At 41.9% G+C, this 18,651-nt stretch overlaps 1 protein-coding gene across 1 annotated transcript; it reads left to right on the forward strand.

Annotated features, from left to right (window-relative positions):
- Nucleotides 1–16,374: 16,374 nt before the first annotated feature.
- LOC135709579 (histone H2A-like) lies at nt 16,375–16,749 on the forward strand. The gene has a single exon (XM_065231972.1). The coding sequence runs from the start codon at nt 16,375–16,377 to the stop codon at nt 16,747–16,749; it is 375 nt and encodes a 124-aa protein (XP_065088044.1).
- The last annotated feature ends 1,902 nt before the right edge of the window (nt 16,750–18,651 follow it).

The raw sequence follows: 18,651 nt of genomic DNA on the forward strand, positions 1-18,651 counted from the left end.
GGCGAGGGACTAAACCCGGAACTAATGTTCACACCCACACCCTTCGGAATGAAGCTTTCTTCGCAAATTTCTTCTGAGCAACACCGAATTCCACTTTCAGTAACAGCTGATTACATAATTGGATTTACTGGGGACCCACTTTCCGGTATTTGCACTCCGAATCCCAAATCGGCAGGATTTATTTTACGAGGCTAATTTTCACTCACTCACTTATACTGCATCTAGGCTGCGCCCTACCTCAATCGGAATCGAATTATTCACGAACAAAGAAAGCAATTACTAACACGCCCTGGCACACTTTTCCGAAACGATTTTACGGAACACTTGTTCGGTAGATGATCGCGATTCGATATCCATAAAATACCCACGACGATTTCACGATGCGAAGGAAAATTCGATACCAGCACACACCACCGACCGATATTACCGACCGTCGACTAGCACACGGTTGTTCCTGAAGTCTGCGGAGGCAGCATCCTCGCGTGGAACATATTCTCGCTCTCTTCAGAAGTTTCACACAGTGCAGTCGAGACTCTCCCCGGCGTGGCCGCAGAAACTGGAGCACAGAAAGGACTTTGTTTCCATTCACAAAAAAAAACACAAACGAATTTAGAAGGATGGCAGCCGGTGAGGGGAGTGAGTCCATACTCGTCTGGGATTTTCACAACCGACTCAACAGGAAGCTGCAGCTACGATATTCCAAAACTATTCACTACTACACGCTTACCTTTATTCTGAATTTCAGCGTGTCTGGCTTCTAGTTCATTGTTTGTCTTTCGCCTTTCTTAGTCGACGACGACGACCGCGAAAACGATATGCCGGTCCTAAGAAGCTTTCCTATTTTCCCATTTCTATTGTATTCTATCGTCACCATCGTCCCCGACTACGGCACTAATGAGCTGAGAGGAAAGAGAGCGAAACAATCTCTCGCTCTCGCGATTTTCCCAACGAACGGAGGATGCACTTTTTCCGGTGGCGTTTCACCCCCGTAACGATGACGACATGCGCGTATCCTTGCTCTGGAGAAGGGTTGCTCTCGTCGGAGCTGATGACGGTTCGGAGGTAACCAACAACAACGGGGTTGGAGATGGGTGGCGAGAGCTTCCATTGTGGAGAGGTGTGTGAGTGTGTTTATTATGCAACAGTGCTCTCGGTTCGTTTGGTAACCTATGAAAGGAGTAATGCATTCGTTAATCAAGAGCTGGGTGGATGGTGGGAGGAACTGAATTTACGCACAACACTCAAGAAAGGATGATATTCAATGAATGGAAATTAATTTTAAAAAGGACAATTATTTTTCACTGAAGCCATGCGGACAGGGGATCATTTTTCAAAAATTCAAAAGAAATTTTTTTTTGTTCAAATCTGAAATTCTGTAACTACACGGTAAGACAAAAGTACCCAACGGCCAGTTCACTTTTACCTACTTTTGACTCCTAATTCTCCTTCTAATGTTGTCAAAAATAGAGGAGTAAAACCTCCCAACAGGGGTAGTAAACTGTGGGAACACAACGTTTTGGTTAAAAAGCAAGTGGAAAATTCCACACGAACTGCACACAAGTAAATGAAAATTACTTTGACCCGCTTTACCTACTTTTGGGTTCCTGCACTATAGTGCCGAGATGAGTGAAAAGAACATACTTTTGGGTACTTTTTCTAACCGTGTAGAATACGGTGAACTCATTTTCATGAACAAAATGTCGGATTTGATCGATAAAACTGCAACACGGCTGATGAAAGTTACTCAAATTGAGTCGAATTAGAATAAAAAGTGGAGTGGATGAGTCGAATTAGAATAAAAAGTGGAGTGGATGAGTCGAATTTTTCTCGACTTTCCTCTAAAATCGGTATGAATTCAGTAAAAGTTTATGAACTATTCAGTCTTTGAATATCTTATCTAATCTAATATAATCCAACACCAACACAGCCAATTCTTGAAAGCATCTTGGAAAATGATGGATACACCTCCATAATTTTTCTTGTTTATTTGACATATGTTTCACATTGAAGATGCCTCACATATACCAAAACGGCCAGGGTACTGTGTGGCATTTAAGGGGCAAGATGATTCAGAAAACATCGGGCCTATTTGAATCAAAGATGAAACGTGGAAATCTCGTACCTTTATCGTAATTATATGATTAGTTGATTGTTGGAAGCATCTAGGCTAGAAAGGTTAAGTGATGCTCCATTTTCCTCTGGCGATTGGGGCATGAGTACTAAATCTTGTCCTAGTATTTTATGACATGTGGTTATAGCGCCATTACTCGCTTTCTACCCGAATCCTGTCACTACTATTAACAAGGCATATACAGTAACAAGGATTAAAATGTGTTGTGCAGAAAAAGTGTATATTTAGCCGGGGTTTACCGGTAAGCAATGAACGATTATAACAAGACTGTCACATGCGCACAGTATGAAAGTATGAGTTAAGCTATGCATCGCATTTTGTATCGTAGCAGCAATCATTGGCCAATGTTGCCAAAACAGTAACGTGCATATATTAAATAAAATTCAGCGTTGCCAGTATTCCAGATTTATCTGGATTTTGTAGATTTTTAGTCGTCTTGCCAGATACACAGGCAGACCACGTATATTTCCAGATTTTTTAAATATGTTCCAGATTGTGCCAGATTTTTTAAACATGTTGCTTTAAAAATATCACTGCAATTCATTTAAACTTTTTTTTAAAAATAAAAAGTCAAACTTGCTACTTTATTTATTAAAAGCCATCAAAGTTGGACATTATTGGAATTCTAAGGTAATTCTGAAAATAGTTCACTGTTAAGTGTGAGGCGAATTCTTTGTAAAATCAAAGGAGAATTTCAAGCTATTTCTGAGTAGAATTACATCCATCTTTGTGGATTTTAATAAAATTTTAAGCGCGATTTCTGGGAGACTTTCAAAACCATTTTGGCAAAGTACTACAATACTGAAAAGGATTTCAAAACAATTCTTACCTTACTCACAAAGCTCTTCAAATGGAATTAACGGATAAGTCTGAGAAGAGTGTGACGGTCATTCTGAAGAGTGTACCAAGTAAATTGTTAAGAATATTTTAAGACTTTCATAGAGAAAAATGGACACAAAATTGAGTAATTTTTCCAATTTGAGGGAATCAGAGAGATTACAAGAGGTAATGCTAAGAACTCTTAGAATGTTACTGGACAAGTTTAGATATTTTCAAGATTATTTCAGGGGAGTATAAAAAGAAATATGATGGAATTAGAGGATGATTCAAATTGAACTAAAAAAAGGCGAAGATATCCTTTGAAGAGTTCTAAGTAAATTCCTTGGGGCAAGACAGCTTTTGATCATGAGTAAAACCGGAGTTAATTTTGAGTAACTCTGAGTAACTCGCGTTGCTCATCATAAAATACACATAGCAACCGATACTTTCAAGCAAAGCAAAGCAACAACGGTGCGCTTGCAATGCTTTACTGGGAAGATCTTTCAGCAATGAAAGGGCAATTGCACGTGTATGAAAGGAACTACAAGCTGCCCCCTCAAAATCGATGGAAGATTTTTATGGTGACCTTACGGAACAGTCAGAGCTGTCTTTCTTTACTGCTGGATTTTGTACAATCTTTAGGAGGGTTCCAGTCAATCGCAAAGGGGATTTATGGCAGTCTCAGTAGAGATTCCGAACAAGCCTAGGGAAATTTCGGACAATCCCAGTTAGGTTTCCCAAAAATATCAAAGGTAACTTCGGAAAATCCTTAGAAGGAATATGAATTATCCCAGGGAGGATTCCGGACACAGTAACACAGTAAGAATTTCACTCAATATTGACGGGGATTCATGACTGTCCAGGGGGGATTCCAAATAATCCAGTCAACCCAAAGGTAGATTCTGGACAATCCCAGTATGAAAAAATGGTATGTGGTGGTTCCTACATCCCTTCGACGATCGCTCATTGACAAACTTCATGTTAGTTTCAGAATAGAATCAACTATGAAGTTGGCCAGAAATGACCTATTTTTACCTGGGATGAACAGTTAAATAAAAGACCGCATTCAACAATGCTCCTTTTGTGCTTAATATCGATCAACACAACAACACTAGACGGTGAAAATTCAACCTGTTACTGTTGAACCTTTTTTAACTAGTGTCTATTGATGTATTTTTGCAGGAGCATCAGGAAAAACAACGAACGCTTCTGAAGAGAGTTGACCCTAATACCCCGTTCACATTACAGCCAATATCACGTAATATAGGCTGTCTTGCAATGAGCACTCATACATAGGATTTCCAGTGAAAACTTGATGTATGAGTGCTCATTGCAAGACAGCGTATATCATGTGATATACGCTGTAATGTGAACGGGGTATAACTCTGACATTGCAACAAAATATGAAACCTCTTTGAACAATTTTGTGACATTGAGTATAAATTTTCATAAGATAAATTCATCTGCTGAAAACATTTGGCCAAATTCTTACTTCCTTAGTCTTGAAATCACACCATCTAGTGTTTCCTGCCCGGGCAATTTACCAGAATTATCATTTCCCGATTCTCAGAAAACTAGTTTGACTTCCCGAGAAGCAGTTTTTTTGTACGAAAACCATCTTAAACATATGTTATAATTAAAATGACCACACAACATTCGGGGAAAATTGATTGAAATTTCCGGAGAAAGTTTGACGAATTTTTAGTGCGAAGTCAGGAAAGCTTTCTGGTGAAGAATCTTCCAAACGAAACCGGTAGACGCTTCTGACACAATCTGTGAGAAATTCCCGGGAGAAGTAAGAAGAGACTTCCATGCAAATTTAGGCAGCCGGATGAAACTTTCAGAATAATTCAGAAAAGTTTTCCGTGGGAAGTCCGAATGAAATGGGAAATAGTTTCCACTCCTAGCGGTAGGACTTCTGATTGTAATCTGAAATCTGATACTGTTGGAATGAAAAGATGATGAAACTTCCGTTGAACAATGGACGAAATTTGCGGGAGAAGGTGGAAGATTCTTTCAGGGCAAGTTTAAAAAAAACTACCAGGAGATGTTGGAAGAAACTTTCGTGCAAAGTCAGACGAAACCTCCCAGAGAAATCATAAGAATCCTTCCGAAGAAGCTGATCGAAATCTTCAAGGGAAAGTTGAAAGAAACTTCCAGAAATTGTCAGAAAAATCTACCGGGGGGAATCTTGACGAGGTTCAAGTTTTAATAAATAACTACCGAAAATATTTCCCGATTCCCGGGAAGAGTCTTCAGCTATTTTAAGATTCCCAGGTAATCATAAATGGCTGGGATATGGAAACACTAACACCACCACATCACCAAAAACTTCAAAGACATTACACTGTAGCCATCCATCCTAGGAATGAAAAGAGACCTAAACATTTCCTGGCCAGGACAAGAGCCATCTAACTTGGATCTTTTAATGAATGAAAACTAAATCTTTAAATCAAAACATTCTGTCAGACGGGGATTGTTTGAACACAATTTGATGAAAAATATTAAACTACTTTGTTTGTTTTTGAGTAAATATGAGTAACTCAAATTTACTCTCTGCAAATAAATTAACTCTGACTACAGTTGTCTTACCCCTAGGCAAATTCATTCAAATTTTTGAAATGCTGCGTAATGTATATTTGAACTTTTTGGGCACACCGTGTCAATACTTTTCAACTTTTGGATGATTTTAACAATGCCAACAAGTTATTTGCTTTATTTAATTTATTTAAACACGTAATTTATAACCATTCTAGTACTTTAAACAAATTCCAGATGATCATACTGACCTATTTTTACGGGAGATTGGCACATCACTTTGATTTCAATAGCATTATGTTAAAAAGATGATTTTTTTTTAGCATTCCAGATTTTTCCAGATTTTATATTTTACCTGGTCCAGATTTATCTGAAAATGACCTGGCAACGCTGTATACAGCCATTCCATAGCAAAACGTTATAGTGGTTCTAAGAATTTCGTAAAAATTGGTAGTTTGGTGGTTGTTCCCTATCGCAAAATATTAGACACGTATTTCTTTATTTTGGCATTTGGGTGACCATTTCCATGTTAGGGTGGTGCAAAAATAAAATGATACTTAAAACTTGGGATTGATTATTGAAAATCATTGATTGTGTTTGTTTTTAATGGCATTCCTTGATTTTTTTTGTATTTACAAGACTTTCAGCTGGTTCGCCTAGGCCTTTGAAAATTTAGGCTCAAATCATCAGCGACGCGTTTTTTTTTTGTGTTTGATTTATTTATTTTTTAAATTTTCAATTTTTGGGTTTTCGCTCAATATTCCTATGGGAATATAATTTTTAATTACCTTCAATTCGATATTTTGATCTTTGAAATCGGCTCAGTGGTTTAAAAGTTATCTTTTAAACTCCATAAACGAATTCATAGAAGGAGACTGTTCAAAAACCTTCGAACAACGAGTGCCCGGTTTGCAATTCCAATTGCAAAGCAATTGAAAAATGCAAACAGTTATTGGAGTTATCGAGAGATTCCCGGTGGGCTGTGGTGCACGACTTCAGTCTGTGTCGTCGCTGTCTGGGGAAACATAATGGTGGATGTAAGGCACAGACGTGCGGAAAGGATGGTTGCACGCGGAAGCATCACGCGGTGTTTCACAACGAGAATCAGAGCAAGAAGGATGCGGACCCGATCACCGACGAAAGTCAACCAGATCGACAGGATGCGAGCTCATCAAGACATGAGTGCAACACTCACCGTTCTAGCTCCAGCACGTCTCTATTCCGTTACATCCCAGTCACACTGCACGGAAAGAGCAGGTACGTGCAGACGTTCGCATTCTTGGACGAAGGTTCAAAGCTTACCCTTATGGACCAAGACCTAGCTGACAAGCTCGAATTGGATGGAGTGGAAAGCCCACTGTATCTTCGATGGACTCCTTAATCACTACCGTTTCGATTGTGGGCAAGCACGACGGAGCAAAGATGTTCAAACTAAATGAAGTGCGAACGGTGAAAGAGCTTCAGTTGCCACGGCAATCCCTAAACGCAGGAAGGATGAAGGAACAGTATCCGTATCTACGTGGCCTACCCATCGAGTCATACGAAGACACCCGACCACGAATTCTGATCGGTCTAAAGCACGCGAACGTTAGTCTCGTACTGCGGAGCCGAGAAGGAAAGCAGGAACAACCAATTGCCATCAAGACGCGATTGGGGTGGACCATGTGTGGTGGAAGCGACGGTGAAAATGCGCCGAACATGGTACACTACTCGTTCCACGTGGGGTCACGTGACAACTATTCGGATGAATATCCGCACCAAGCCATGAAGGAATATTTCGCCCTCGTCTTGGTGTGATGAAATCGAGTGAAGCGCTGCTGTCCTTCGAGGATCAACGAAGCTGTAGAATGCTGGAATCGCTAACCAGTCTCAAGGGTGACCGGCACGAAACAGGATTATTTTGGCGTTACGACGACATCCGTCTACCTGACAGTCGACCAATGGCATTACGTCGGCATAGCTTGCTGGAAAAACGCATGAGGAAGGATCCCGATCTGGCCAAAGCCCTGAACCAGAAAATTGCAGAATATCTTTCGAAATAATACATACGACAGCTGACCAAGGAAGAAGAAGATCGACCTGTTTTACGTGCCTGATACCTACCGGTATTTCCGGTGTTAAATCCAAACAAGCCGGGGAAAGTGCGAATAGTGTGGGATGCAGCTGCCAAGATCTTCGGAGTATCGCTGAATTCCGCTCGCCACGGCTAACCGGTGATTTACGCGAGTTGTTCCACCAGGTGAAGATCCGGGAACATGATTGGCCATGTCAGTGGTTCTTTTGGACAGGCGAATCTGGGAAAGTCGTCGTGTTCGAAATCCATCCGTTATGACCTTCAGTGCGTGCTGCTCACCCAGCAGCGCACAGTTCGTTAAAAATCTGAATGCGGAGTGGTTTGTTGGGAAGCATCCACAAGCAGTCGACGCCATCATCAAACGGCACTACGTGGATGACATGCTGGCGAGCGTAAGCACGGAAAAGGAAGCTGTGCATTTAGCCAACCAAGTCAAGTACGTCCATTTCCAAGGCGGATTCGAGATCCGCAACAGGATATGTAATTCCCCAGCGGTTCTGAAGTCACTGGGAGAAGACGACGCGAAGGTAAAGAATCTGGACCTGACGGCAGAAATGGCTACGGAAAATGTGCTAGCATTGTGGTGGTGCACTGATAAGGATACGTTCACGTTCAAGGTAGGATGGACTCGCTACGACGAAGCGCTGCTAGAAGGACAACGACGTCCCACGAAGCGCGAAGTACTGAGGGTGCTCATGTCAATCTTCGATCCTCTTGGTTTGATTGTCCACTTTCTCATCTACCTGAAGGTCCTACTGCAGGAAATATGGCGCTCAGGAGCCCAGTGGGATGAGGAGATTAACGACGAATCGTTTTCGAAGTGGCAAACCTGGTTGCGTGTGCTACCTGAAGTCGAAAGCGTACAAATACCTCGATGTTATCACGGTTAGGAGTTCCCCGATCGCGTAACAGAGCTGCATACGTTTGTCGACGCCAGTGAAAATGGATTCGCTGCCGTTTCGAATCTTCGATTCTCCGACGGCAAAGAGGTGGAATGTACTCCGTGGCAGCAAAATCCCGAGTCGCTCCTTTGACATTTCAGTAGATCCCCAGGCTGGAGCTGCAAGCCGCAGTTCTCGGTGCAAGGCTAACACAAACCATCGCAAAATCCTTGACCATCAGTGTAACACGACGTTGCTGGTGGACCGATTCCCGAGATGTACTGTGTTGGATCAACTCGGACCACCGTAGGTTCACACCGTTCGTGGCGCACCGAGTTAGTGAGCTCCTCGATACTACGGAAGCAACTGAGTGGCGCTGGGTACCAACGAAGGAAATTGTTGCAGCCGACGCCACGAAGTGGCATGGGCGACCGAACTTGAGTGTTAGTAGCAGGTGGTTCAACGGTCCCAAATTTCTCTGGCGGAGTGAAGCTGACTGGCCACAGCAAACGAAAGTGAACAAGTCAACGCAAGAAGAATTGCGATCCCATCTAGCCACACACGTCTCGACAGCGCTGCTGGAAACGTCTAGTCAACGTAGTCGGACTCCTCTTCCGCTTCCTGACCAACTGTCGCCGTATGATCATGCATCAACCTAGTCGCACTGGTCCACTGTCTATGGAGGAGATACGTGCAGCCGAAGAGAGTGTTATACGCCAACCCCAACAGGATAATTTCGCTGAGGAGATTGCTACCATATTTCAAGGAAAGCCGTTACCACGAAGCAGTCCGCTGTTCAAATCATCTCCGTTCATCGAGGATAGCGGGATCTTGCGTATGCGCGGACGTACATCTTGCTGCCGCGTCATCACTGACGAAGCGAAGATCCCGATAATTTTACCCCGTGACCACCATGTGACCACATTGATCATTACGCACTATCATGTCAAATACCACCACCTCAACCAAGAAACCGTAGTCAACGAGCTGAGACAGAAGTACTCCATTCCACGAATCCGCGATTGCTGTGCCAAGGTCAGAAGAAACTGCCAGCGTTGTAAAAACGATCGAGCTGTGCCGAGTCCTCCGATTATGGCTGACCTTCCTGAGGCAAGATTAGCAGCGTATTCTCGACCATTCACCCACGTAGGAATCGACTACTTCGGTCCCATGGAGGTCACTGTTGGCAGGAGGGTTGAAAAACTGTGGGGAATGCTAGCCACTTGCATGACCGCGCGAGCAGTGTACATTGAAGTCGCACACTCTCTCAGTACGGATTCATGCGTAATGGCCATCCGCAATCTGATTGCCCGCCGCGGAGTTCCACGCTACATATACTGCGACCGCGGAACCAATTTTGTGTGCACAAACAATGAGCTAGGTCGGGTGGTACGAGAGCTCGATCATGAAGCGATGATGAAGGAGTTCGCCAGCTCCGAAACTACCTGGTCCTTTAATCCACCATCGTCACCATGGGTGGGAGCTGGGAGCGCCTGATCCACAGTGTGAAGACCAGCCTCATGTCTCTAAACTTGTCTCGACGTCCATCGGATGAAGTATTGAGCAACGCATTAGCCGAGATCGAGAACACACTGAACTCGTGACCACTTACGCATATTCCGCCATACAACGCCGCCCCAGCAATCACATTCTTCTGGGAAGCTCAAACGGAGCCAAACCGCTCATCACACTTGATGACAGCGGCGCCGTAGTGCGTCGGTGTTGGCGTGCTTCGCAAATCATCGCCAACCAGTTCTGGAGACGTTGGGTAGCTGAGTACCTACCGGAGATTACGCGTAGGACTAAATGGTACGCTACCGGTAAAAATCGGCGACGTAGTCGTCATAGTGGACCCAAATCATCCTCGCAACTGTTGGCCCAAAGGAAGAGTGATTGCGACACGCCCCGGACGAGATGGACAGGTGAGATCGGCGACAATTCGAACCGCCACTGGTGTATACGAACGACCGGTGGTTAAGCTAGCCGTATTGGACATCAGACGCGACGAGATGTAGTCGACCAGGAGGTTGACGTACCCGGGGGGATTGATGGCGAGCCCCTCGCTGCCAGCGCACCTGATGTTACATAAACCTTGTACCACGCATACACACAGACGGTCGGAAAGCAGCATGACAGCTAACGTCAACGGCTGTCAAAGGGTGAGTAGCATAAGGAAAAACAACAAAACATAAAACACAATTTCATCAAAACAGAGTGTGCAGAGAAATCTTATTCTAAGTTACTACTAAAATTTAACTTAAATTAGTGTGTTAACCTAAAGGAGCTTACAATTAGTGTTTGCTGACGTAATACTAGGTAATTATATTGCATTGAATTATTGTTATTCAAATTAATGATATATGTAACATCTAGAATTGCATTGCGTCGTTTACCACCTATTTCAAGCCTAAACTAAATTTATCTGCTAAACAACACAATCACAGTAAGGCAAATTCAGTTAAACTTATGCTAAACCTTGATTATATGCTAATTGTAGACAGCGACTCCAGCGAAAATACACGATCCGACTAGACAGGGACTGAACGTAAGGGATTACTTATTGTACAGACCAGTGCTGTAAATTCTCAAAATCATTTGATCGTTTTTGATGAAAATGAAAAAAGCTGCTATTCGCTATCAAAGGGGACCTCCTCCTCCGAATGGGTGATATCAGTTGCTTAGTCATTTGACGAAGGCATGGATCATTCTCATTTGAGAAACGCTATTTATCATTCAATTGAGTGTAATCTACACACAAACGGAGCTCATGTCGACATTCTGGCGAAAAAGCTAAGCCAACCCGACACCAACCTGACTTCTATCAAACCCCAACCCGATGTTGACCCGACATTGACCCTACATAAACCCAAAATTGACCCGACAACAACACGACATTGGGTTGACATCAACCTTAAATTAGCCCTACATTGATCCGACATCGGGTCGACTTGTCTGTTCGGGACCATTTTGCTGGATTTCTTACATACTCCACTGTCGTATATCAAATGATAGTGAGTAACTCAATTGACAGTGACAATGAGCTTCGAATGAGAAAGGGGCTCTTCAAATTATGGTCATGTGAGAATTCGTTTACACAGAATTGATTGAATGGTTGTATTGTTTCATCTTCAATTGAATGATATGAAAATTTACAGCACTGGTACAGACATACATTTACACCCACTTATGCAATAACCAACATAGAAACATGTTAAAATATGAATTCACACACGCTACTGAATTATGTACAACTAACAGAATTCATGTACAACCTTGTTCCCCACCAGGAAAATTATAATCAACCGTTTAATAACACCCACATTCTGTATTTCATTGCGGTGATTATTATTCTGGAAATAACCCTTGTTGGTCTGAAAACCAGCAGATGAGTTTGCCAACACTGAAGACAACCTTAACCGATAGACCAACAACCTGCATGAATTTGAAATTTGACATAAACACATTCTCTTGATCAAGGCAACCTCTGAGTATCGAAGTCAACATTTGTTTTTGATTGCGGAACAGAGACCGACGTTAAATAAAGGAAAGAAAGAAAGAACATTTGTTTTTGTTCATTCATGGCTGAATCGCCTGTGTTGTTGTCAATATCAATATTCATCTTCATCTTTTTTTTTTTTTTTTTAATAATTCGTTTATTTTTCCAGGCTCATTTGCTGTAGCTTTGCGGAGCCGATATTCATTGTTTAGATAACAAAATTACTTAAAACTAACGTTAGTAAAGCGGGGGCCGATTACTCGCGGCTATCTCGAGGTTAGGGGTAACAAATTGTAACAAATGGATGGCAGGGTAGGGATTGTGAACACAAGGTTTGGAGAGCAATGTGCTCTTGATCTCGAACTAGGCGACACTCTGATGAAAAAGACAAACATGGGGGTACACCGATGGGTAGCTAACAACTTGGGAGAACACAAGATGACACTAACTTCTAAATCCTCAAATCTATCCGTTTTAAAAACACATAAATTAAATTCAAATAGTCAAGGTCTCGGCTCGCCAAGACATCTCTAACGGGTATCGCGGGTTGTTTTCCTCGGGCCCTGAGGGATGTGGATAACTCAGATCTGGCAACACGGTGTAAGGTACACGACCAAACAACATGATCGATATCGTGATAACCACTGCCACACGCACATAAATTGCTGTCTGAGAGCCCAATTCGATAGAAGTGCGAGTCTAACGAGCAGTGATTGGACATAAGCCTTGATATAACGCGTATAAAGTCGCGGCTCATGTCCAACCCTTTGAACCATGGTTTGTTCGACACCTGTGGGAGAATAGAATGTAACCATCTTCCCAATTCACCATCATTCCATTTTTGTTGCCAACTGATGAGGACTTGCTGGCGAGCAATGGAGAAAAATTCGTTGAAGGCGATTTGTCGCTCAAAAATATCGCCTTCCATAGCGCCCACCTTAGCCAATGAGTCCGCTTTCTCATTACCCGGAATTGAGCAATGAGATGGGACCCAAGCTAAGGTGATAGTATAGGAGCAGTTAGATAAAGCACTCAGTTTAGATCGTATTTCAGGCAGGAAATACGAGGAGTGCTTCATCGGCCTCATTGAACGAATAGCCTCCAATGAGCTAAGACTATCCGTAAAAATGAAATAATGGTCAGAAGGTAGTGAGGCAATTCGCTCTACTGCGTAAAATATAGCTGCGAGTTCCGCAACGTATACGGAGCATGGTTTCTGCAGTTTATAGGAGGCGCTATGAAATTGATTAAATACACCAAATCCAGTGGAAGCATTTATGGTTGACCCATCTGTGAAAAATCTTTTATCGTTACTTACATGGTGGTACTTGATTGCAAAAATTGAGGGAACAACCATCGACCGATGGTGATCTGGTATTCCACGGATTTCTTGCATCATGGTCAGATCAAAATTTACAGAGGAACTATAGAAGGCTTGGAAGCAATCACGATTGGAGATTAATGAAGAAGGACCAACCTCCAGCGTCATGTACTCATAGTACAAACTCATGAATCTTGTTTGAGGATTTTGGTCGAGCAGCTTCTCAAAGTGTTCTATTACCAAAGGATTCAATACTTCACAACGGATGAGGAACCGGAAAGACAGCTCAGCGAAACGATCTGTCAGTGGGAGAACACCCGCGAGTACTTCGAGGCTCATCGTATGCGTCGAGTGCATACAGCCAAGCGCGATTCGGAGGCAACGGTATTGAACTCGTTGCAGCTTCAGGATGTGACATCTTCATCTTGGTGGGGATGATTTTGAGGATCAAATGCAAAATGATTATTTATATGTTACACGAAAACAGCGCTGTAGAACGTGTTGTGTTGGTTTTTATACACAGATTGATGCAACATTATTTCCTCATGCTGAATTGATGATAATATCGAGGTTTTATTCTCTGAAATCGACATTATTCAAAATAATCATTTTGCCCAAAATGAATTTGATTATTTTGCTTTTGAGGATCGCTTCTGATTTTGACAAGCAGTGATGAATATCAACAATCGCGTATTAGGTTTTGCACCGTCGGGGTTAACCTCAATCTGATGACAGTTCAGTGGTACTGTTTACGTGGACTTAGTCGATTTTTTCTTGGGTAGATTTTCTGGATATTTTTTCAGATTGCAGTGAGATGTAAACCACACTTTTGCATTGTCCACGAGCAACATCCTTTCACCACGCATTTCCTTGATAATTTTCAAGTTAAAATTCGGAAATTTTAAAATATATTTTTTTCGAAAAAAGGACTAAGTGTCTGTAAACAGTACCACTGAACTGTCAAAAAGGTTCAGCCGATTAACACTGAGTTCATTTGTGACGTCACGCTGCAGTACCTAATTCGTTGATGTATAATGAACTCATTTGTTTGTTTCGCTCGTACTTGACAGCGAAGATATTCAAAACAAAAGCAATTCATCTACACTGGGTTGAAGCGCTACTCCTTGCGTGTGATGGTAAATGATAAAAAAGACACTGGTACTGACTACATGGCCAATATTTCCAATTATAGTTCTTATAAGGATAGAACAATTCAGCAAACTTGTTCAGCTCGACAATATTCGTCTGGCAGTGGATAGTTCAGTTGAGAATTGATTTGCTAGGTGGCGCCAGAGTACAAATAAAGTTCTTCTAGTGATAACTCAGAATGAAGACCAGATAGAAGTCTCCTGTCTTCACAAAGTTGTTCAAACGATTGAAAACCGCTCAATTGTGCAAATTTTAGATAGAAATTGAATCACAAGGCGGCAACAGGGTACAAATAATGTTCTTCTAGACAAGGTAGTAGTTTCCTCACAGAAAAATTGAATTGAATTACTATACAGGGTTTTTGGTTCCGGGTTTTACATATTTTCAGGAAGATAGAGCTCAGTGTAGAGCTGGGTACTTTCATAAAAAAAAATTTCTTGAATATTTTAAAAATGAAATTATACTATGTTTCACCTAATTCAACATTCACAGTTTCGAACTAATGAACTCGTAGACTTCAAAACAAAAAAAGTTGGAAGGGTTGTATACTAGATACGACCGCAGGGTTGGCGTTGGATAACGTCTGTTATGTGTTGTACTTAATTTGTATATTATATTTTAGGAATATTCCTTAATAACTCTTTTGCAAAAGTTTGGTGGCCCTGAAAAGGGCCGTTTTGTTGGGCTGATGTTGTTGGGTTTGCTCTACTCTGTCGCCCTGGAGGAGCTTTGGAATGATGTTGGTAGTTCGAAGACAGACAGCATCTCCCCTTCCAGCGTTCCCACACCCCAGTATAGTCTCCAAATTTAAGTGTAACTGTGATATTCTGGATAGAAATTGTCTTCAAAACTAACTCTTTGTCGAATTATTGGTGGCCCTGAAAAGGGCCGTTTTGGTTGTGGTTTTGGAATGATAGACTGAATAAATGATTATGTTTGAAAAATTTCAGTTTTTGCTCCGATCAACAACCATACGGGGCAATATGAGCACCCTAGTAAAAGTTAAGGTTTTGACAGGTTTTCACTAGAAAATAACATGCAGGAATCAAGTGAAATAGAAACATAAGTTCTTTTAGCAACAGTTACGTGTATTGCTCGCTGTAGAACCAGCGGATCAGTAAAATGTAATATAGTGAATGCGATGCTTGTTTTCTTGACTGCATATCTTATAATATTCTAGAGATTTTGAGCTAATGTTACATTTCCATTATTATCTTAGACATGTAATTGAATTTTGATACGGTTTTCATGGAGATGCATATTAGAAGCATTTTCAACAAGTTTGTAAAAAAAATAGATTGAGTTAATAGGTATTATGCCCAAACGAACGGTGGCCCATCTCGCCCCGTATGGTCTTCTTGCCCCCATCGCCTCTATTGGACTGAATTCGGAAACGCTCATGTCCAACCGGTTTTCATTTTGGGCTGGAAATTCTCTAAAGCAACATATTTAAAAAATCTGGGAAAATCCGGAACATAATTAAAAATTCTTGAAATAAACGTAATAACATATAAGTGATATCTGGGTAAGTACCGTGCCGATTCAAATTTTGGACACTTAAACTCGAATTTCGGACACTTTTAAAAGTTGATTATCTCGGTCGAATATGATCCACATGTCTTGTAAATTTTAAATTTTTTTGACTAGTGCCCTCCACGATCATCTAACATTATTACTGTGTTTCTAACTGGATGTAATATCTAATTAAAAATGAAAGTGGTATCTGGCAAGACGATTGAAAATCTGGAAAATCAAATAAATCAGGAATACTGGCAACGCTGTCTCGTTTCATGCCCGTAGAGACAACCGACACTCATCCCATTTTCAGTATTTTGCTACCCACAGTGTTTATTGTACCGTCCCTGTATTCATAATATGCTACTCGACGCAGGTATAAAACCACCCTCGACGGTCGAAATGTCATCATTACAGTTTCAGCATCGAACTGTTCGTGTCGTTCACATTATGTCTGGACGTGGTAAAGGAGGCAAAGTCAAGGGAAAGGCAAAGTCCCATTCGAGCCGCGCTGGATTGCAGTTTCCAGTCGGTCGTATTCACCGTCTACTCCGAAAGGGCAACTATGCCGAGCGTGTTGGAGCCGGTGCTCCCGTCTACCTGGCTGCCGTGATGGAGTATCTGGCCGCTGAAGTTCTCGAGTTGGCAGGAAATGCCGCTCGTGACAACAAGAAAACCCGAATTATCCCACGTCACCTGCAGTTGGCCATCCGCAACGACGAAGAGCTGAACAAACTTCTTTCCGGAGTGACCATCGCTCAGGGTGGTGTCCTGCCAAACATCCAGGCCGTCCTGTTGCCCAAGAAGACCGAAAAGAAGGCCTAAATTCGATCGAAGTTCCCACCCTTTAACAAAATCCGTCCTTTTCAGGACGACCAATTTGATGGTAAAGAGTTTCGTTTTCAAAACAGTTTCCTTCGTGGTGCGCAAGGAGTGATAAAATGAATCCATTAAAAACATGGTTGAATCTTTCTGTCATGCTCTCCCTAGTTAATTGATATCCTCATCGAGTAAGTTCGATGATGGTTGATTAGTGTAGGCGTGTCTTGAATTCCAAGAAATTAACCAGTGCAGTGTTATCATTCCATCCATATCTAAAATTAAACTAACGACTAAATTTTCAATAGCGCCCTAAAATATCCATCAGTACCGTCCCAACAACGCGTTCATATAGATAAGATTGGTAAATAGCAGATTTTTAGCGATGGGCCCAATCTTAGATCCATTTCCCCTACCTTGCAGAGCTGCGGTGGCCCTGGACTTATGGCCTACATTGATGCAGCGGAATGAAATTCATTAGCAAATTACGGTTGAGATTTCAGAAATGATCGTGGTGTGCGTATTGTTCCTTCATTGCTCAACATTTACCGTTACCGTTGGGACTTCCGGTCTTCTTTGCTTAGTCAACCGGTTAATCGTATTGAAGCGATACTTCTAGATTATTATTACGCCTATACTGTGGGCTCATAGAACAATAAAACCGAGCCTGGTTAGTAGGTGAACACAAAATACTAAAGTAGAACACTCTACCAACATATAGAGTCCAAGAGATTCCTTCAAAAAGGCACAATATATGCGACCGAAACTTCGGATGAAATCCAAACAGATATTTTGAGAGGAACCAGTCGATCACAATCCTCTTATTGAGTTTAATACCCCGTTCACATTACAGCGTATATCACGTGATATACACTGTCTTGCAATGAACACTCTTACATCTAGTTTTCACTGGAAATCCTATGTATGAGTGCTCATTGCAAGACAGCCTATATTACGTGATATAGGCTGTAATGTGAACGGGGTATAACCGGTATTAACAGAGAAATAAGACGCGTTAACCACGAATCCTTGGGAATGATCGTGACACGCTTCATATGGATGACGAATCGTCCTCATCTCATCCTCAGAAAATGGTACCCATTATTTTAATCGGCATCCTTTTGAAAAAATCCCCTCACAAAAAGGCTTTTCATGTACTGCCAGAGGGTAGGGGGAGAGGGGCAATTTAATTATTACTAAAATGAACGAAATTTACGATGTGCGCTTCCATCGTGCAAACTTTATTTTGATTGCCGAAGCATACACTCAAAAAATTTACCACATAGGTATCTAATGGATGAAAACCATGTGAATTTCACATAGCTAAAAATCCCACCACAAAATCACATGAATATCAGGAGGACGATGAAAGTCATGAAAAAAGTGTCGGAATGGCATTAGAAAATTAGTCGTTAAACTCTTTCTTGATAATGTTGTGGCCCTGAAAAGGGCCATTTTTCCAACGCGCTCGGCGTAGTTGCCCGGTGAATACGACCGACTGAGAACTGCAGCAGCTGGGCATTCCATGACGGCGGCCCAGTATACCGGAGCACTGGCACCAACGCACTCGGCGTAGTTGCCCTTTCGCCCCCAGGCTCTGCTGCCGTTGCTCTGCTTCCGCTGCTCTGTTGCTCTGCTGCTGGGTCGACGATCGGATAGACAATGATGGAACGGGCGACCTTGTTGGACGCTTATATAGTAGAACAGAAAATATCAGAGGTGTCAGATACTCGCATCTGATGTCTCAGTTGGAGAAAGTATAAGAATATAAAAAAATCAATCGATTTTCACCATCTTTAGACTATGGTTTACTTTTAACCATTTTTCAATAGTTTACAGAATGAAATCAATAGTTTTGAAACATTCAGTAAATTGCTAGAAATATTTCCAATCGATTGATGCCATTAT

Source organism: Ochlerotatus camptorhynchus, unplaced genomic scaffold (genome assembly GCF_037179485.1).
Source record: "Ochlerotatus camptorhynchus isolate MF236.1 unplaced genomic scaffold, CSIRO-AGI_Acam_v1.1 ptg000361l, whole genome shotgun sequence".
Taxonomy (NCBI): Eukaryota; Metazoa; Arthropoda; class Insecta; order Diptera; family Culicidae; genus Ochlerotatus; species Ochlerotatus camptorhynchus.